This window comes from Patiria miniata, unplaced genomic scaffold (assembly GCF_015706575.1).
Source record: "Patiria miniata isolate m_02_andy unplaced genomic scaffold, ASM1570657v1 HiC_scaffold_27, whole genome shotgun sequence".
NCBI lineage: Eukaryota > Metazoa > Echinodermata > Asteroidea > Valvatida > Asterinidae > Patiria > Patiria miniata.
In genome coordinates this window covers 4,716,943-4,738,464 of record NW_024037066.1, presented here as the reverse complement: position 1 = coordinate 4,738,464, position 21,522 = coordinate 4,716,943, and the positions used below count along the sequence as shown (strand labels likewise).

The window sequence follows — 21,522 nt, the reverse complement described above, 5'->3', positions numbered from 1 at the left end:
CAATCCATTAATTTTGTTTCTCGGAATTTCGATATACATCACTCTACGCAGTATAAGGCATCTCCATACGCCATTTACTGCTTCGTTTGCTTCCAAACTACGAGTTATAGTACTCTATATGTTCTATATGTTTACAAATCTATTTTGCTAAATGTTTAATTTGATATATGAAACTATATTTTTCATATCTTCATAGGTTCATATCATCCGGAAGAGCTGACGATAACAGGTTTTTTCATACTTTGATGACCTTTTTATTTCCTGAAACAAAACGCAGCTTTGTGTAATAGCGAGTTGATAAACTCGAGTTTTATAAAGTGGAAAACATGCATTTAGAACTCTCTGGAATTTTATACGCTGAGAAAAAAAATAATGTTTAAAAAACCTTGGCTCCCGTCAAGATGCCACAGGTGAATAGGGACATGCAAGCATACGCCACGGCGGATCCGGGGGGGGGGGGGGACGGGGCTATGCCCCCCTCCTAAATTTCTTTTTACCAAACCCATTTCTTTTTTTTAAAGCGTGACGTCGCTAAAAAGGCAGCCATTGCGTACAGCATTATAATTGCGCCACCATTATGCACCGGCATGAAGAGTCCTCCTATTTTGGAACCACTTTTTCGGGGAACAATTTTTTTTTTAAATAACCGATAACATGGGCGCGAGACCAGTACCAGTACTGAGCGGTCGTGCGACGTGAAACGAATGGTTGTTTGCGAGAAAAGAAACAAAAGAAGAATAGTTTGAGAGAGGGGCGGTTCCTCCATCGAGAGTGCAGTTGAATAGGCAATTCGGCGTAACAATGACCGCGCTAAAAAATTACGTAACAGAATGCGTTGTCAATAGTGTAACGCCCGATATTGGAAGAGAAAGCCAGGCGTATTTGAATCCCTTTGTACTGTAGTGATTGGAAAGAATTCGAGTACATTGTTCAATGACGATTATTTGTGGTGATACTCTCAGTCAATTGAGGGCACTATTTCAGTTTAACGGTCAAGCCTCCGCAGGTTTTGTTGGGGGTTAAACGTACGAAAAGTAGTTCGCGGATAATTAGCTGTTTCGGCGACGTAGTTCGCCGAAACAGCTCCTATTAATTACGTGTGTTCATATTAGGATTAAAGATAGATGAAGGGGCTCTTTGCTGTTGTTATTAGAAAGAATTGTTTGTGATCACATAATAATTGTCCAGTGTGCAATGACGATCGGGTTGTGTGATTACTTTTAGTTGACTGAGGGTGCTATTCAAGTTAAACGGTCAAGCCTACGCGCAGTTTGTTGTGGGAGTTAAACGTACGAAAATTAGTTCGCGTATAATTGGCCGTTTTGGTAACGTAGTTCGTTAAAACAGCTCTTTGTTGCGTGCATTTCGGGTTAGAAATAGCAACCGCAGCATTTCTTTTATTCTCAGTTCAAACCGACTCTAATTTTAGGCTCCCAACCAGGGAAACCTAGAACCTCTAGATCCATATTCACCGTAATGTAACAAATGAAAAAAAAAATATACATTTAATAGATTCTGGTAATCATTCTCTGTTACCCACAACTCTTCAAGGTGCAGTACGTTTGAGACGACCACCAAATCAAAGCTTATTTCATAATCTTATATTTTCTGTTTAATTTTTGTTCATTTATCATATGCCTTTTGGGAGAAAATTCCATCAAAGTATGTCACCCCGAAAAGTAGTCCTGTCACGTGGCCAATCGCCATTTTGAAAAAAATTATACATATGCGTTCCATTGCAAAATAGAGCAATTTTGGGGGACCATTTTCATGCAAATATCACCGAAATACGAGCTCACACTTCTATGTACGGCTTCCAACCCATCTTTTTTTTAAACATCAGTTCAAAGCCCTCAACGGTGACCACTCTGCGTTTGTAACTCCACAAACGCCTTGACCTCGAGTTGTGTTTGAATTTTCTGTTTAAACTGAAATGTTAGTACATGTACATGTAGGCTTGTAGCTGTTACATAAGTTCAGGGTTAGACTTTAGCGGTGGCACGCTAGCCTAAGTAGCCCGGCTGACGAGTGAAAAATTATAGGGCAAGAAATGAATCATTCAATGCAGCAAGCAAACCTGTATCAATTTGTGTCCAATTCTATTTGTTTAAGGTCAAATTAAACACTAACAAGATTGCCTCTGGATACATGTTTTAGGCTTCATGTATGCACATTATTGTTTATAAGACACTCTATAAAAAAAAAGGAAAAAGATGCAGGCTTGTAAAAATTAAAAGTCTGTTTAAGTAGTCCGGCTGGAAAAAATGTGAAGTGCGAATTTATTTTTGAGGAAAACCTTTTCGTTTCTACTGTACCTTATAAAGTTTCGACAATGAAAAAAAAATAATGGGATAAAGAAAAACAAAAAGTTATGTGGTGTTGACCAAGCATTCAGGGGTCGCGATTGGTTACCGACTCCCATATAGGGCTCTTCCTGGGTCTCGGATTCCCCGGCCCACCACACCTCCTTCCCTATCCATCCATGTAACCCCGGAGGGCCAAGCACCGTTAAGGGAGGAAACGAGGCGACACCCTATGCCTTGCTGCCGAGACAGCAAAAGAGCCCCGTACCTATGAGTAGATGCATAACCTGGACTTCGCAGACAGTCCCAGCCGGCTACTTAACTGGTTGAGCTAAGGTCGGTTGGTATTTGACGACGGGGAATTAAGACTCTTAAAGTAAATGACTGAGCGCGTGTATTGAAAGCCAAAAAAATGCACCGCGGTCCGTTTCGAACCCCGGACCCCGCGGTCTGTGGACGATGACCCGTACCACTAGGCTATTGCACATTCGGTCTTCAAAGTCAGAGTCTTAATACATGTATATAGGCCTAGTTGGAAACACTTGGAGGATTGTTAGTTCCAGTCTGCGCTTTGCCTTCATACATGCATGTAAAAAAGAACCCTCTAAACTTCGAAACTCCCGTCATAAACAAACGATTTAAATGTCTTGTAAAAAATGAACCTGTTTCATGAGCATGCACTTTGGCTGAATTATGTATTCGTTTATGCGGTACATTCGCCGTATTTCCCCCTGCAAGTATCGGTCTATTTCCAATACCTTATACTCTTCAATCCATTAATTTTGTTTCTCGGAATTTCGATATACATCACTCTACTCAGCAAGTTGTTCATCTCCATTCGCCATTTACTGCTTCTTTTGCTTCAAAACTACGAGGGAACCGAGTTAGTACTCTCCACTGATCCCTGAAGAAGTTTCTATATATTTACAAATCTATTTTGCTGAATGTTTAACTTGATATATCTGAAACTATAGTTTTCATATCTTCATAGGTTTATATCTTCCGCAAGAGCTTACGATTGCTGACTTTTTATATACCAAAACGTGGATATGATGACCTTTTTATTTCTTGAAACAAAATTTCCCCCGTTTTTCGTAGCTTTGTGTAATAGCGAGTTGACAAACTCAAGTTTTATACAGTGGAGAACATGCATACTGAACTTGCTGGAATTTTACTCACTGCGTAAAAAAAAAAAAAATGGGTAATTTGTAATTTCTTTTTTTAGGGGGGGGGGGGGGGGGGGGGCATTGGCCCCGTTGGCCCCACCCGGATCCGCCGTTGCGTATGTATGTCCCTTTTCACTGTGGCATCTTCATTGACAGAGCCAAGGTTCATTTTTGTTTCAGTGTGACGTCGCAAAAAAAGGCAGCCATTGCGTACAGCATTAAAATTCAGCCACCATGCAATGATGCCATAAAGAGTCCTATAGTACCCCCTTGCTTTTCATGTCGAATTGGGGGCGGAACATTTTGGACCCACCTTTTCGGGGAACAAAATAATGTTTGGCCCACCCTAAAAAACAATTACCGCTATGTTGTGGATTTGGCCTTATACAATGTGTGCGAGACCAGTACCGGTACTGAACGGTCGCGCTACGTGAAACGAATGGTTAATTGCGATAAAAGAAACAATAGAAGAATAGTTTGAGAGAGGGGTGGTTCCTCCATTGAGAGTGAAGTTGGATAGGCAATTCGGCGTAACAATGAACGCGCTAAAAAAACCAAAATACGTAACGGAGTGCGCTGTCCATAGTGTAACGCCCGATATTGATAAGGCGTGTTCGATTTCCATGGTACTGTTGCGACTGGCAAAAACTCTATTTTATAATATTTTTTTTAATTACCGAGTACATTGTTCAATGACGATTATTTGTGGCGATACTCTCAGTCAATAACATTGAGGGCACTATTTAAGTTTAACGGTCAAGCCTACACAGGTTTGGTTCGGGGTGAAAAGTACGAAAAGTAGTTCGAGCAAAATTAGTTGTTTCGGCGACGTAGCTCGCCGAAACAGCTCCTGTTATTGCGTGTGGTCATATTTGGATTAAGAAAGATAAAGGGGTTCTTTGCTGTTGTGATTAGAAAGAATGGTAAATGATACCATAATAATTGTACAGCGTGCAATGACGATCGGCTTGCATGATTTCTTTTAGTCAATTGAGGGCGCTATTCAAGTTTAACGGTCAAGCCGCGCCTACGCGCAGTTTGTTTTGGGAGTTCAACTTACGAAAAGTAGTCCGCTCAGAATTTGCTGTTTTGGTAACGTAGTTCCCCGAAACAGCTCTTGTTAATTGCGTGTGTTTCATTTTAGGATAAAAACAATAGGAACCGCTCCATTTCTCTGATATTCATTTCAATCAACCCTAATTGAATGAGCGCGTGTATAGAAAATGCAACGAGGTCCGTTACGAAACCCGGACCCAGCGGTCTGTGGACGATGACCCTATTTTTTTTTATCCGACTCTTTCCATTTTTGAGCAGCGTTTTTGGTATTATGGGGTGAATCTCAACACTTTAATCCAAGCGCACCTGTGCGCGACATGTTAATTAAACTCTTAATGTTTGACTTTTTACCGTGGTCCACTGACCCACTTCAGAACTATACTTCCCGACATACCACCAAACCTTTTGTGCTCAAATTGCTCCCAGACTAATAAATCCTCATAATTATTATCTGGTCGCTTATATATTTTTACTATTAGGGTAATAATAACAATAATAATACTGTAAGCGCTGTGATTTAGTTTACTAATAAGAGCGTTCTTAAATGCTGATTATTATTATATGCTTCATAAAATGTTGAGTAAGGATGTGTACGTAGAATCCCCAGCCTAGATTTTATTTAAAAACAATAATATAGGTTTTCTCGGTCAATTTCGGCAAATGAGCAGCCAATTTAACCACTACGCTATTCTATTTCGCGCGAAATCAAATGCTACTGAAAAGGGTCATTCGATTTCGTTTTATGACCAGTCAAATGTACTGTTGCGTCATTCGATTTAACAAAATAATCATGCAATTTAACAATTCAACAAAACAGCATTCAAATTCGCAGGAGCTTTTTGAGGCGTGTGTTTAGTCATTCAAATTCATTTTTGGGCAGTCATTTCTGGAATTTGTGCAATCTAAAAAACGCTTTGTTAAATTTTTGTTTCCTTAAGAATGTTGAAGGCATAAATACGGTTCACTTTTTGGCACTTGAGTCACTTTGCCGATGTACTTCGAAGACGAGCTTTCGCTACAGTTTTACACGCGTATTTCTAGAAATGGCAGCTCGTGGTCGCTACGCTAGAGTGGCCCAGGTAGATCGAGAAAGGTTGATTGAGGCCTTCGAGGGAAACGAGCAAGACTACCTTGAGCTTGCGGTCAATTTGAACATCAACATGTCCACAGCCAGATCAATTGTTGCAACATATTTGAGGACTGGAAGGCGAGAGACGCTGGCAAGAGGAGGAGCAACCCACAGCAAGATGGATGATGACGTGCGAAACCATCTGCAAGGCATCCTTGACGCTAATCCCGTCTTGACACTTCAACAAATGAAGGCTAGTTTGAGTGAGCATCTGCCAGAGAAGCCCCAGGTTTCTACTGCCACCATAGCCAGGGCCTTGGATGGGATGATGATTACACTGAAACTAATGGAGGACGTCCCTGATGCAAGAAATTCCCCTGAAGTTCTTGATCAACGCGTCCAGTATGGTGAGTGGTTCCTGCAGCATGGTGTTTTGGCGAATCTAGTCTTCATTGACGAGACAGGTTATAACGTCTGGACTCGACGCTCCCAGGGTAGAGCTCCACGAGGGATCGCTGCAAGCCGAGTCGTCGACAGACAACGAGGGAGAAATTGCAATGTCACCTTCGATGTTTCTAGTGAAGTAGGCTTGGTGCACCACCGAATCGCATTCGAAACTGTGACGCGAGAGAGATTCGAGGAGTTTCTTGCGGACACAATTCAAGAGTGTGATGCAGTTTTCCCAGACGACGAACCCATTTACCTCATATACGACAATGCGAGGCCTCACGTGCGAGCCCAACTCCCTGAAGGTGCCAACCCAATGATCCAGCTGAAGCGCCTCCCTCCCTACTCCCCATTCCTGAACAGCACGGAGATGGCACACTCTGCATTCAAGGCTGCAGTTAAACGCATCCTTGGGTTACCTGAGTGGCAACAACGTGTCGGAGACAGACAGGCTGCCCAGCAAGCAGGAATGAACATGCAACAGTGAAGGTGCGATCTCCTTCAACAAGCAGCCATCCAGAGCGTTGATGTCATCACCCAAGTGAAGTGCATGCAGTGGTACAACCATACCCAAACATATATGCCAAGATGTCTGGCACGCCAACAGATTGATGGTTGAGGAAGAAACAACATAAACAATAAAAAACAGGAAAAACATAAAGAAACACCCCATTCAAACACAATACAAAATTAGGTCTTGGTCAGTTGACCAATAAAGATCCCCCCCCCCCAAAAAAAGAATGAAGAAGAAGACAAAGAAGAAGAAAAAACCTCATTGGCCCCATGTAAAGTCTACTGGAAGCATAAATAAAGAAAACAAGGTTTGCCTGAATTAAAGTAAAGATACGAAACAGTTGCCTAGTACAGTTTATCTGTTTATTCGTATTTCTTTAGTCGTACTTATTTGAATTCTCTTTAAGCGAAATTGATTGCCTCTTTACGAAATTGAAAAAAATTAAATCAGTAAAATCTCCAGTCGAACCAGCTTTGCTAAATTGAATGATGATTGTGTGTCACGAAAAAGAATGACGATATGCTAAATTGAACACAGTGCTAAAGGAATTTGAATGCCTCAAAACGAAATTGAATGGCCGAATTCTGAATTTGAAGCGCAGTAACAACTGGAGAGACAAAATAGCTTCAATTCGAACGCACGAAAATTAAATTGGCTGCTCATTTGCCGAAATTGACCGAGAAAACCTATAGTAAAAAGTTAAAACTAATATACCAGAATATGTGAAAAACATATTGACGACGGTGTTGCGTGGAAACAAGATACGAGCCAAGAAAGTTGGTTGCGCGAATATTTGTAAGCGCAAATTTGGGGTACTCTACAATACTTACGAATTATTACGAATCTTTTGCTTAAAGAGTAGAACGGTACGCTCAAACAGGGTCATGATAGATTTACAAAAGATCGATACAAAACCCGCACGGATACAAGTTTGCCGTGATATTATTTATACTAAATACAAGTACATTCGATCAATGCTTAACTTTTTGTATCATTATTAGAAGTAAGATCATTCTTTAGGCCTAATGTTACAACATGACGCGTGGACAGTTTCCAAACTTGAAGTTTCAACACTGCAAAAAAAACCAAAGTACTTCCTAAACATTCCTTTTCTTTTATGTAATGGGGTGTTTTTTGGACTTTTTTTGGCAAAACAATCCCGGCTTGAGCTTATGGGTGCAGACCGGTATAAAATATAGTTCGAAAATTTCCTACAAATCACAATTTGTATACCCTGAAATTCTTTGCTATATAAAAGAATTTTGTGGGCCATGAACTTGAAGGTTTTAAAAAAAGATGGGTGGGAGCCGTGCATGCTCATGATACTTTGTTCTGTTTATTGTATCCGTAAAAGACATGTACATGTACCTATGCAATCTAACTGACTTCAGTTAGTCGTACCGTCACCACGAAGTGACACTAACATCGAACAATCGATATTTTGCGATTTCAATTCTATTTCTAAATTGTGATTAACACATAATCTATCACCTGAACAGGGGCGGATCCAGGAATTTTCGCAGGGGGCGTTTTCATCAGCAAAACAATCTGAAAATGTACACTTGGCCTCCGTAAAATCAAAAACTGGGGGGGGGGGGGGAGGTACCGTATTTTGAACAAGCGGACATTATACCAGTATAATTTTTTGGGTGTGTAACCCCCCCCCACCTCTGGATCCGCGCCTGCTGAAGAAGATACTACATGTATACACAGAGTTAATTAATTTTGTCAAAATGTTAATTAATGTTAATTAACGTTTGTAACTTATTGGGCCAAAACCGGAAATGCGTTTTCACGAAGTGTACATGTACTATGCCATTCTTTCGCGTGTAAACTGCCTGCACACTACGCGTCAAAAACGGGTTTTGCGTTTCCACGAAGTAACACAAATGTCACGTGATATGCGCGACTCACTTCTGGCGTCTTCACGAATTAGTGTCACTCAGTGGCGTAGCCACCGGGGGGCGTGGGGGGCGTCCTCCCCCATGAAACCTTGTCGCCCCCCAGTCGCCCCCCTCCTGAGATTTTGAGTTTCTAAAAAAAATATCATTGATCTAAATGACGCCATGGGCGTCAATCCTGGGGGGACAGGGGGACTGGTCCCCCCCCCCCCCCCCCCCACTTTTTGAAGGGTGGGGGACACGATATCAAATGTCCCCCCCCCCCCCAGATTTTTGAACTCGTGTCTCATTTACAGGGCCCTATTATGTACTACAATGTATCTTTTGCTTAGAAAATATTGGTTAAAGTGGTCAGAAATTGCCTCAGATAGCACCACAGAGCATTGAGAATCCAAAATTTTTCCGCCCTTAAGCGGGCCCCGAACTCCACGCCTATAGCTCAGAATTCTGGTAGCTGATTCAATGACTCCAACCTCGAAAACAATGTTCAACATTTTTTCTTATGCCTTTAGCTGAGAAAACCTCGAAAATTATGTTTAAATATTATCTTTTGTGCTAAGATAATTATTGGTTAAAGTGGTCAGAAATTGCCTCGGATCACACCACAGAGCATCGAGAATCCAATTTTTTTCGGGGCCCTTTAAGCGGGCCCCGAACCCCACGCCTATAGCTCAGAATACCGATAGCTGATTCAATGACTCCAACCTCGAAAACGATGTTCAAATAGTAACTATCTTTTGCTAAGAAAATATTAGTTAAAGCATGGAGGAAAGTGGTAAGAAATTGCTTCAGATCACACCACAGAACATCTAGAATCCACGCCGTAAGGGCTTCGCGCTTCGCATCAGTTCTGATCAAAGTATGTCCCCCCCCCACTTTTGAGAAGCGATTGACGCCCCTACATGACGCCCCCCATGAAATGTTCCAGCCCCTCAGCGCCCCCCCCCCCCCCCCACTGAAAAATTCCTGGCTACGCCACTGCCCTCCACAAAAAGGCTTTGGTAAACCAAAATAACCACCCATGATAAGGCCCCCCCCCCAAAAAAAAATAAGTCGGTCTCTGGTCAGCGCGCGCATCGATTTTAATCATGCGCGTCGATCGTTTTTTTTCCAAAATGTTGTGCCGTAGCTCCAACAGCGCCCTCTATTTCCGCACCTCCTCATTTTTTTTCACCAAAGAGCACCAAGGAATGGGAAATTGCACCAAGGCAAATGATCGAAAGCACCAAGGCAAATTATGGAGGTCACCAATGTACATGAGGACACCAAAAAAGCAAAATAGTACCCCCACCTTGTCTGTACAATCTAAGCTTGAAGAAAGAAAAAAAAAAAAGAGAGAGAAAAAAAAAGGCCGCGTCAGTTCCGGAACTTTAGTCTGACCAGAGACCGAATATTATTTTTTTTGGCCTAATTATTCAGCTGCTTTCTCATTATTAACCACAATTCTCCACATTACAGTTTTAGATGTTGCAAAATCTCTATAAACAAAGACAAAAATACAAGTGACACATCCCACCAATGTTGGTTTTTAACACATTTTTTTTGGAACTTTAGACTTAAAAGTTACTCTTGTGGTAACTTATTTTATTTTCAATCAAGGCTACAAAATGCTCTGACGATTTAGTAAACAATTACAACCAGCTCTGCCACAATCTGTCAATTAATTTCATACAAGAGTTGTAATGTAAATATGCACTAAAAAAAATTGACAGTTTCGACAAAAAAGATTATTATTGTCATACAAAGTATTAATAGCAAAAAACTGAACAAAACAAGTGTTAAGTTTTAACTTCTTTCATATGTTTCGTTTTTAGATAAATCGACTAAGCAAATAGCAGACATGTCAGAAATTGATAAACTAAAATAAGCTATTAAAATTGGGGAATGTTTTGTAGCTAAACTTATGGGAAAACTTGATTTGCATAATGAAACGTAAAGTTAACTTGATTTTAAATGCAGTATTTATTCTTTATTTTTTGTATAAGGTGTTCAACTGTTAAAAAAAAACCAAATGGCCACAGACATTATTTTAGAAAAAAGAACTTGAAGTGCAAAGAGCCCAAAACTTATGGGTAGAAGTGAAAACAAGTTGTAGAAACAGAGTACTGGTATTGATGATTTTTTTTGGGGGGGGGGGGGGTGTCAAAATCAACTGGTTTACTTAAAGTTGCATGGTTATGATCTTAATACAAACATTTAAGTCAATGTCTCTTGCTAAATGATTTCAGAACATTACACAGTAATAAAAAAGTGCAAATGGAATCAAAAAATCACACACAAATAAATCGGCAACGGTATTTTGCATCTAAAGGAAATATGGTGTTGTTGCCTGTGATGGTATGACCCGTTCCGAGTCGGGAACAGCGTTGAAGATTTTCCCGACTTTGGTGTCGGCGTCTCTAAACTCCAGCATGGAAGCCACGTTGCCGCTACGGTAGCAGTAGTTTGGGGCCGACCACACCGTCACTATCTTATCATCAAACATGTACTTGTAGCCCTCCTGAACCAGTTGATGGGCTCGGCAGATCAGGGTCAGACCGTTGATGTGTTCAAACTGAAAGATTAGGTCATAAAATAAATGCTGAGATTTGCCAAACTTAGGCAAAAATTTCAAAATGATATTGAAATAGCTACAATTTTAGCCAGTAAACTGCATGTCAGTGGTTCTATCTTCTCAATGGAACAGGTTCAGGACTTGACTTAATGTTTGTTCAGATGGTGACTAATTTTTGTAGACCTTATTTGTTCACTTTAGCCCTCCTATGCAAACATACATTCTGTGCCAAGTTGTCCTTGCAGTCAAAATCAATCAAGTGACTGTTTTCAACAGTTAAGAATTCCCAGCCCACATAGAGCAGGATTGACTGCCTTGGACTGATTAAGTAACTCGATACAGTTATGCTTCGACTCTGGGTGAGTGATAAAACAGCTGTGACTACAACTTGCCTGCTTTGTCTGTTCATGGTCTGTTGACTGAGTTTGACTAGTACATGTACTTGCTTGACATATGATCTGACTGCTGGTGACTAGCCTTTGTTAAAAGGCGGGAAGTGAATTATGACCGTCCGTGATTGCTTAAATAGCAGGAGGGTTAGTGAGGCATCTGAAAACTTCAATAAATATAAATTCTTTGAAACTAGTAGTTCAGAAAAAAGGACACTTTGACGCAGTAGCAATATGAGAAGTATGAGAATGGGATATACATGTCCTAGTGTAAGAAAGTTTAACTTGAAAGTAAAAGTACTGACAACTACAATACTAAATTTACCTTGTCAACCACCTGGGCACCAAACAGCCAGCCAGCACCCCGTGGACTAATGGCCCATGTACCTACGTCTTCTGGATCAGACCATACAATATGTGAGTAAAATTAAGGATAACAATAACATTTCTGTCATGTGTATGCCTGATTATGCCCCTTCCCTATAAACCGTCCTAGGCTGTGAAACTGGAAGTGTGTCAACACACAAATCCGGGGTGTGTGTAGATTACAGACTCTGTGGAGAGCTGACTCTGAGTTGTACGTTTCCAGAACAGAAAGAATACAATATAAAATTGATCAAGAAAATGCCAAAATCTATGGGCCTTGAAGAGCCTTGACTGAAAACTGCAAGGCACTGGCCAAGGCCAAGGCGTTTGCCCTCAAGCCTTAAGGCCAAGGCCCTAAAATCCTGCTGCTGTGATCCAGAGGTCCCTGGTTCGAGTCCAGACCAAGTTAAATGTACTTCTGCAACTTTTCTATTCAAATGATCAAATGATTTTAAAATCTTTTCTTTTTTTGGAGAAAGGATATCACAAAAGGCTCCTTTGTGTGGGATTTCCTGGCCTCTGTCAATGATTCTCATCTGGTCCAGTGTCTTGATGTCTGGGGATAGTCCGCCGTGAACACATAGCACCTGCTCGTCAATTATCTGCGAGGAGAGAAGTGATAAAGGCAGTGATTGTTAGCGAAGTATCAGGTGTAATTACGTGCAGTCGCATTCTTGTTGATGGACCATCAGATTCTCGGTTTGAATCAAGCCTATAAAATTGTCTTTCGGTAATACACACTCTGTCACAAGAACTATTCTGTTCATAGTGAACATATTAAAGGCTCGGTCTCGAACGAGTAAATTCAATCATCCATGTGTAACCGTGAAAAATGACACACTTGGGGAACTCGCACAAACTAAGACTCTATGGGGATTAACTAACAAAACTAAACTAAACTCAGGATCCTTGAAGGGAAAAGTCGCGAGGAAATTGAATTAATAGAGACCAGAGACGAATTCTAGATTTCGAACAAAAAAAGACCAAAAAAGAATTTATTTACACGAACCTTAAACCATAAACCAGTAACTAAAAGCAAAGAATAAACCTAAAATCCAAAGACTTAAACCAAAAAAATCAAGAAATTGAGACTTAAACCCTAAAATCTAAAACCAACACAGTGTGAATAGTGGATCTTTTAAAGAACACTCAAGCAGGAATAAAGTCTGTAAACAAGAAAATACAAAAAGAGAAAACATATAAGGAAATGATCTAATGAATATTCATGATGTAATAAACAAGTTCTAATAAGATACAAAGGAAGTGGGAGACACTAATCCCCAAAGTGAAGGATTAGCAAGTAATAAAACAAGTCCAGTGGCACCATCCTATACACAGGCCATGTGAGTTAAATGAGAACAAAGACATTGCAATGAAAAGCTAAAGCACATGGTGAAGATCATCTACATGTATACTTATGTATTAATACTTTTAAAAATATGCAAAAAGAAAATGAGAAAATCTGAAGTCAAAGTGAAATCTTAACCTTACTGAATGAAACAAGGCAAAATCTATCCTTCAGTAAAACCAAGGTTGCAGTCAAACAGCCGAGAACAACTAGAAACTTTTCTCTTAAGGAATCAAAATGAGACTTTCATACAAAACTTTAACCATCATCATTAAAACAGAAAGGATAAAAACAACTATCATCAAAAGAAGTAAAAATACCGAAGTCTTAAGCCAAATAATATGAAAAGGGTCACTTCAGAACTGGCTATTCTTCAAAGATTAAAGCTGATAAAAATCACCCTTTCCTATAAAAACTAACAAACTTTCAAACGAAAACTGAAATAAAGATCAAAAATAATTATATATAATAAATGAAAAGTAGACAATACACTAAAGAAAACTCACCAAAGCAAATGATTCGGCAACTATAACTTCAAGCAGAACAGGCACTCCAGTTAGGAGGAAAATATATCATGTATGTCTATTGTCTGCTGGTCTGCTGGCTGAACTGAAGTGTGACTTGACCATGTGGCAGCTTTTATAGGGGGAACGTGTGGGCTTAAGTAAACAAACAGGGGGTCACACTACCAACAAAGGGGGGGGGGGGGACATCTAAACTTCAACTAAAATGATTTTCTTTTCTAAGGGGAGCTACTCCTATTTAATACACTATCAAAATACACAAGTAAAACTTGTCACTGCCACACATGCGCTTTAATTTTGCCCTTTCATGGCAAGCATTAGCATTCCCAGCGCTATCAAAAGCAACTTGCCAAACTTCCGAACTGACCATTTTGGTTCGGTTCGGAAGGCCATGTTTGGCTATTTTTAGTTTGGTTCAGCAGTTCAGCTGCAGCACTAGATATAACAAACATGCTGGCTAGGTCTGGCCGAGTTCATATTAACGGGAGTCGACTACATTTTTGATAAGGAGATGAAAAGATGAAAGTAACCTACTACTTACAGCAGCCACTGTAAGAAGATCAAAGACCATTGCACTGTATCTCCAGGCATTGGCATTGCCGTACTTGATTAGACATTCATCTGCAATGCACAAGAAAGGGCAGAAGACATTACTGAGCAAGTGGACACCCAAACAGACTTGAGAAAGGACAAGGACTTGAAAAGGCTAGGACGACCATGTGAGAATTACAAGACAGGGCAGAAGACATTACTGAGCAAGTGAACACCCAAACAGACTTAAGAAAGGACAAGGCCTTGGAAAGGCTAGGACAATGTGAGAATTACAATATGGTGGACATAAATTGCCATGAGAAATTGGATTAAGGCTGTCCCGAATAAACCGAATATTCAATCATCAACAGAACATTAGAAATCTGCGCACATACACACGCATGACTGTGATGGTACTTTATCATAAAGTTGCAGCGTTTATTGTCAGGTGCCACTTTTTGGTCAAATGATGGTAACTTTTTTGTTTCTATCCTTTAAGCAGGTTAAAGCCGTTGACAATAATAAAACAATTACTGAAAAACACTCTGTTTTGATCACAGCATACAACTTTAACTCTGCATGCAACTTTTGAGCAGTGCGGCACGCATTTACAGCCAACAGTTTCAAATATCCGAATATTCAGTCAAACACAGTTTCGAGTAATTGAATACTAAATTAATCGAAAACAGACAACCCTTGGATGATACTCCTTACTTCACACTGACAAAAGCCAAGAACAGAATGGACTAGAGGTGAGCATGAAAGCAAGCATTAGCATAATGACATGTTTTCCCCCATACCTTCTGCCGGCTTGAAAGTTGAAGACTCCAGAATGTGTCAGCCTTGAGATTTGTGCTTCAAGATGATAGCAGATGAAGATAGTGGATGCTAGCTTATGCTCCCATGAAGCGTGACAAATAGAGATGCGGCGAAAATAGTTCCCACCCCCAATGCAATGGGTTTGTCTGGGTTGGACGTGAAGATGAAATGTTCCAAAAATTGTTTCAATCATCTAACCGTAGTAACCGTAGACCTGGGTGGTTTGTCTTGTCTCATGGTTGCCACGGAGAAGTGTGATGCAATCCGGCCATTTTGCTTTGAGGGTCAGTAACCTGGTGAATGTCTCTAAGCTGTAGTAGCCACGGTCGACAAAGTCACCCTGGAATGACATAGGAAAGGTTGGCCAAAAAAAAAAGGAACAATCAAAGTTTGGACAATTATATAATAGACAATGCTAGAATTGGTAAAATTAAGTGCTTGATCATGATACTTGCCATGAACACGTAGTTGGTGTCAGGTATCTGGCCTCCACATCTGAACAGTTCTTCCAAGTCATAAAACTTCGAACAAACAAACAAAAAGAGGAGAAAGAGAATTATTCCTTTTTACATCTTTAAATCAGAAGAAAGGGGGTGGGGAACGATGAAGGAAATGAAAAGGGTAAAAAGGGGTGGGGTTACCATTTACGAGAAAGCTGATTGGTCAATACCTGTCCATGGATATCTCCGCACACAGTGACGGGTGTGGAGACAGGCTGTACGTTGCTTTCCTCTAGAAGTAGGTCACATACATATTCGCAAAGTTTCTGTGAAAAAATTTAAATTTTATAATCAAAAACGATCATCTTGACCATAAAGCAATGATTCCAATCTCCATGATCTTGGTTCAGTCTGATGGCAATTCTAATCCTACAATTCCCTTCCATCTATGCCTTGCTTCTTTCCCAACCTTGCACCCCCCCTTCCAAACTTTGCCCCCCCCCCCCCCCCCCATTTACTTCCCAACTGTTTATCAATGAGAAGGGGCGGGGCATCAAGCAACCAATGTTTGTCAAATTTCTCAAGCATCATATGGCGAATTACACACACTTTGGAGCATCAAGAAGGGCTATAATTCATTCCAATCAACCCCAAATATATCCTGTTTACTTTACATCACATTTTACATCACCTTGTAGTCGTTTTCTGGCAGATATTTGCACTTTTTGGCGATCTCCAACCACCGGTCCACATCTGACAGACCCATCTTGTTCCGTTTATGAGCAGTAGCTAGAGGGCGCCCTTCCATGACTCACGAATCACCAAAAAAATGGCGGAACCATCGTCGGTTGAAAGATGGATCGACATCGCACAACAGTGCAAATATCTACCAGAAAACGACTTAAAGGTGAAGAAATGATGTGTCGAAGATTATTGACATTCTGGGGGATACGACTGGCTTTGTAATTTTGTTAAATCTCGAGAGTAGACACGGAAAATATAATCTTACCATGCTTACCGATTTCCTCAATGTTCAATTATTCATTCTCAATCATTGGGGGTGGGCGGGGATTCGCTGAAGGGGGGGGGGCGGTATTAGAGTTACCAAGGGACTTGGACAGGTTGGACTGTAAATGTATTGGAGTAGTGCTGTTGATCTTGGGGAATGTCGAAGTAATTCATGTAATTGCAATTGCATAGCGGTTAAAAGGGAATGTGTCAACGAGCAGACAAGTGAGATTTGGCTAGCCTAGGGCACCTGTGGTCGTTTTGAGGGTGAACATGGTAAAATCTGATGTTTTTGTTTGGTTGTTTCTATGTGTCACAGGATGGCGGCCGTTTTGACTATGGCCTGATCAGGTCAAAATTTCTATTTCCTTTTTTTTTATCACTCCATTATGTTTAATATTTTTTATTCTTCAATATTAAAATAATTAGGCCTAATCAATCATTGATCATTTGATCACCCATTTCAAATGGCTGTATTATGCAAATTTATGTAGAAATTCAGACACTGATGAAGCGGATATGGTTATATCTTGAATTTGGATTTTGAAACTAACTCTAGTCACATTTTGCATGTTTTGAATTTGAAATTGAATAGAACAGTAGTTGAGTTGATTTAATATCAAAAATATTCAATAACTATTTTCACACAGAAACTGTGCGACTACGTGTGTGATCTTCTCCTGGAGGAATCCAACGTTCAACCTGTATCGACTCCAGTGACAGTATGCGGAGATATACATGGACAGGTACATTGTACACATGAACGTGACTAATGTTTATTGTGACCAGAGAAAGTGTTTTGCTGTTATTGATTTGTTCTTCTATTTTTTTTTCTGACAGTTTTATGATTTGGAGGAGTTGTTCAGAACAGGGGGCCAGATTCCCGACACTAACTACGTGTTCATGGTAAATTAGAATTTGTGCAAACCTTCAGAGCTTTTTTTATAGTTCTGTTAAGCCGAAAAGCGCAATCTAGAATCTTGCACTAACTTATTGTACCTCCTCCTGAGTTGATTACCTTATGAAAGGATTGAAGGTAAATCAATTTAAGAGGGAGTACAGAACGTTTGTGCAAGAATCTAGACTGTGCTGAACAGTTCCAATATTACCCTATTTGGGATACCAAAAATATGTTTTCACTGGTGTATAAGTGGGTGATAGATTTCTGAACTCCTTTTGAAATGCTCACGCTTTCTTTCCCTTATCTTTTCCAGGGTGACTTTGTCGACCGTGGTTACTACAGCTTGGAGACATTCACTAGGTTACTGACCCTCAAAGCAAAATGGCCGGATCGCATCACACTTCTCCGTGGCAACCACGAGAGCAGGCAGATCACCCAGGTCTATGGATTTTATGGTGAGAATGAAAGGTCGACTTTGATGAAAATGAGAACACCTTTCATTTTTTTGGGTTTACTGTATGGGGAGCGGGCTCAGTCAGAGATCAGTAGCCCTCCTATGCATTGCAGACATACATTCTGTGCCAAGTAGTCCTTCCAGTCAAATTCAAGTGACTGTTTTCAACAGTTAAGAATTCCCAGCCTATGTAAAGCAGGAGTGACTGGCTGTGACTGCTGATGTAAGCTTTGCTTTGGCTGTGGGTAATTGATAAGCCAGCTGTGCCCACAACTTGCCTGGTTTGTCTGTTCATGGTGTGTTGACTGAGTTTGACTAGTCACAGTGCTTGCTTGACATATGATCTGAGTGCTGGTGACTAGCCTGTGTTAAAGGTATAGCAGGGGAAGTGGTTGGAAATTTTGACTGTCTGTGACTGTTTAAATAGCAGAAGGGTTAATTGTCTGAAACAAAAAAAAACACCAGAAAAAAACTTTGAAACTTGAACCTGTTTTTTTCCCCATCTTGTCCACCGTTGTAAAAAAAAAAACCCAAAAAACACCTTAAATGAGTCTTGAAACTAAATCTAAAACCTTATTTAAAAAAAACCAACCATTTTTCTCTTGTTTACAGATGAGTGTCAGACTAAATATGGCAATGCGAATGCCTGGCGATATTGCACCAAGGTCTTTGATCTCCTGACAGTAGCTGCTGTAAGTATTTAAACTTGCAGTTGACGTTGAATGTACCGCACTTGTAGTTGATGTCAGATGTGGAGTCCACACAACAAAGTAATGATTTTTTAAAAACTTTTTTCCTTAGATAATTGACGAGCAGATCCTGTGCGTTCATGGAGGTCTCTCTCCAGACGTCAAGACAGTCGACCAGATCAGAACCATCGAGAGAGCTCAAGAAATCCCCCACAAAGGAGCCTTCTGTGATATCCTTTTAGAACCATTCTGTCCCTTTACCGCCCTAAACTGCCCGGTTTCTTGTTATCTGTACTGTCTGACTTCTTCGTGTTTTCACCCGCTCAGTTCATCATAACTTATGTTACTTGTGAGTTTCCTTAACTTTCTTTTTTACATCTGGTTTGGTCCGATCCTGAAGATGTAGACACTTGGGCCATCAGCCCAAGGGGAGCTGGCTGGTTGTTTGGTGCTAAAGTCGTCAATGAGGTTAGGAAGATTCATGGCCAATCCCTAAATGTCCTGTTTTGTCTTTCGACTCCTGTCCTTATACTCCAGTGCTTTCTGTAATATCCCTGCATATGTAACATACGCATTGGCTGATTCTGTAGACATGGGTTCGTGTACAAATTAAACTCAATCAATTTTTTTCTCATCTCCGTAGTTTGTTCACATCAACAACCTGAAGCTGATCTGCCGAGCCCACCAGCTCGTCCACGAGGGCTACAAGTACATGTTTGACGAGAAGCTGGTGACTGTGTGGTCGGCGCCCAACTACTGCTACCGATGCGGCAACATCGCGTCCATCCTCGCCTTCCGCGACACATCAACCAAGGAGGCTAAACTCTTCAGGGCCGTGCCAGACGCCGAGAGAATTATCCCCACGCGCACCACCACACCGTATTTCCTCTGATGGGAATGTTTGGACAATATTTTAATGGAAGTTGTGAGCAGGGACAGGACAAGGAAAATTCAGCTTTCGGTTGTGTCTTTGCTGATGGAAAAGTGTCAAGACTTGGAATCTTCCTGCTCCATTGGGAATTCTCCTGATGAACATGGGAACCGTGTTTTCCTGATGCAAAGTAGCACTGTTCTTAGAGACACTTTCCAATGGTTCCAATTTCGAGACACTTATTTATATTTGGTCCTTTTTTCTCATTCCTAAGACTTGGTTGTATACTTTTCTGGAATTGTGGATATGCATGACTTGTGTTTTCAGTTGAGTATCTGCATTGACATGAGATCATTGCATCAGGCAACAAACTTTATTTGTCCCGTTACTGAAATTTTGCAATACTGTATTTTTTGTTTTCATGTGCGTTTAAATGAGTTAGCACAACATAGGATGCACGAGAACACTAGAACGTGCCACATACATGTTTTGACAGTTTATGTTTGAAAATGTCAAGGCATAGTTTTTCTCGAAATGATGCAACGATGTCATTTAAGTTCAAGACAATATGCAGATGACACATTTTGGGTTCGGAAACCAGGGTTTGAAGGAATCAACCATAGCCTGGGTAGCCATACGTTAATTAAAATATCAAGTTACCTTGTGATTTAAATTAATAGAAGTATTTTAATTTAGGCCATCAACCTAGTATGAGCAGAATGCTTGGAGTTGCATGGTGAAGTTGAAAATTTGCATGTTTTTTTGTTTTAAATTCAAGCCACCCTGAAAAGGTTTAAAACCAAACTTTTCACAAACTTTAAACAGGATCAAAAGGATAATTTTGGCAATTCCCTGGCGCAGTTCGGTATCCAAAAACAAAAACTGAAAGACTGACCCTGCAAGTGGTGTGATACCCCTTGTGTGTATATCTGTGTAACATTGTAATATTCGGTTTAAGTAATGTTTAGGTGTAGCATGTGTACAGATGTTGTTTTTACCGTTTCTGTTTTGAAGTAAGAATCCATTTAATTTTTGACCAAAGGTCTTACTATCGCTGTTAGTTTTAAAACTTACCCAAGCTAAGGCTTGTGAAAAGAAATTCCATTTGTAAACAGTAATTAATTGCTGTACCCATTAAAAGGAAGCGTAATAATACAGATATCTAACGAGAATTTGTGTACAATTGTGATTTTTTATCGGTATTTTTTGTTTGCGTCATTGAGTGGTCGGGCACAACCCGACCACTCTTTGGAATTGCTCTCATAAATCTTCTTTGTTTGGGTCTTTTTTTTTTTTTTCGGACAATAATTCTCCGCGGGTTTTCTCCTAGACGGTTTATGATATGAACTTGTAACTTTCAGTATACATCGACCCTCATTCCAAGTGGTGCATATTACTGAGACGTCACGATGACGTCATCGGGTGTCAAATTACAAGCGATTTTTGGTCAAAATATGACAATTTTCCGTAAATTATAACTCATGAACAAAATACACGATCACATTCATACTTCGTGATCTGATGGACAATACCTTGATAAACATTCTTCATTTGAAGTCAAAGTTGTTTGACCTTTCCTTCTGGAGCTACCGGAAGGTCAAAGTTAGGTGAATTCAAAATGAAGACGTTAGCTTGGAATCAAAACAAAGCAAAATGTCTTCCGAACGGTTTATGGTATGATCATAAAACATAGTGTGAACTTGAACCATGTTATGAAGATGTTATAAATTTTGTTACATCATCATGACGTCATCAGGTATCAAATTAAAAGCGATTTAAGGGCAAATTTTGACAAAATAGTTTGCGCCATATCATTTGAACTAAAAAGAGTTTCGTGTTCGTTTTTCCATGAGGTTGTACACTATGCCGTGAGAACCATTTTTGTCGCCGGACACACAAACCGCTTGACCTTCACTTCCGGTGTTACCGGAAGTGCAATAAAATCCGAATATAACTCAAAAGCAGAAGCATTTTACTACACCGTTTAAGATACATTTTTGTAAAAAAAAAGAAGAGTTGATTGTACTGGAAGGGATTTAATATCGTGATCCTTTGTTCTATATATGCGTATATTCCTAACTTTTCTGGGCAGTGTATAATGAAAAGGCTGTCCGCCCGACCACTCTGCGTTTGTAACTCAACAAACGCGAATCTCTAGTTTAATATTGAAGC

General features: G+C 40.2%; 2 protein-coding genes across 2 annotated transcripts; one reads left to right on the top strand and one right to left on the bottom strand.

Annotated features, from left to right (window-relative positions):
- Positions 1-10,586: 10,586 nt before the first annotated feature.
- Positions 10,587-16,227, bottom strand: LOC119734309 (serine/threonine-protein phosphatase 6 catalytic subunit-like). Its single transcript, XM_038207739.1, has 8 exons — positions 16,119-16,227; positions 15,658-15,753; positions 15,443-15,508; positions 15,186-15,327; positions 14,179-14,258; positions 12,250-12,367; positions 11,725-11,816; positions 10,587-11,010 (listed from the first exon to the last, which is right to left on the bottom strand). The coding sequence occupies exons 1-8, from the start codon at positions 16,191-16,193 to the stop codon at positions 10,762-10,764; spliced, it is 918 nt and encodes a 305-aa protein (XP_038063667.1). The 5' UTR covers positions 16,194-16,227; the 3' UTR covers positions 10,587-10,761.
- On the top strand, positions 16,195-20,522 carry LOC119734310 (serine/threonine-protein phosphatase 6 catalytic subunit). The gene is made up of 8 exons (XM_038207740.1): positions 16,195-16,334; positions 17,086-17,181; positions 17,276-17,341; positions 17,650-17,791; positions 18,403-18,482; positions 18,592-18,709; positions 18,856-18,947; positions 19,123-20,522. Exons 1-8 carry the CDS (start codon positions 16,257-16,259, stop codon positions 19,369-19,371), a joined length of 921 nt encoding a protein of 306 aa, XP_038063668.1. The 5' UTR covers positions 16,195-16,256; the 3' UTR covers positions 19,372-20,522.
- The last annotated feature ends 1,000 nt before the right edge of the window (positions 20,523-21,522 follow it).

What these genes read in the sequence shown, in the direction of transcription:
- LOC119734309 (XM_038207739.1), bottom strand. Translation starts at nt 16,193, where the DNA reads ATGGGTCTGTCAGATGTGGACCGGTGGTTGGAGATCGCCAAAAAGTGC. An exon ending in ACACCAACTACGTGTTCATG is followed by an intron (nt 15,328 to 15,442) that starts GCAAGTATCATG and finishes ATGTCATTCCAG; the next exon opens with GGTGACTTTGTCGACCGTGG. An exon ending in ATCTTCTTACAGTGGCTGCT is followed by an intron (nt 12,368 to 14,178) that starts GTAAGTAGTAGG and finishes CTCTCCTCGCAG; the next exon opens with ATAATTGACGAGCAGGTGCT.
- LOC119734310 (XM_038207740.1), top strand. Translation starts at nt 16,257, where the DNA reads ATGGCGGAACCATCGTCGGTTGAAAGATGGATCGACATCGCACAACAG. An exon ending in GCGGAGATATACATGGACAG is followed by an intron (nt 17,182 to 17,275) that starts GTACATTGTACA and finishes TTTTTCTGACAG; the next exon opens with TTTTATGATTTGGAGGAGTT. An exon ending in ACACTAACTACGTGTTCATG is followed by an intron (nt 17,342 to 17,649) that starts GTAAATTAGAAT and finishes TATCTTTTCCAG; the next exon opens with GGTGACTTTGTCGACCGTGG.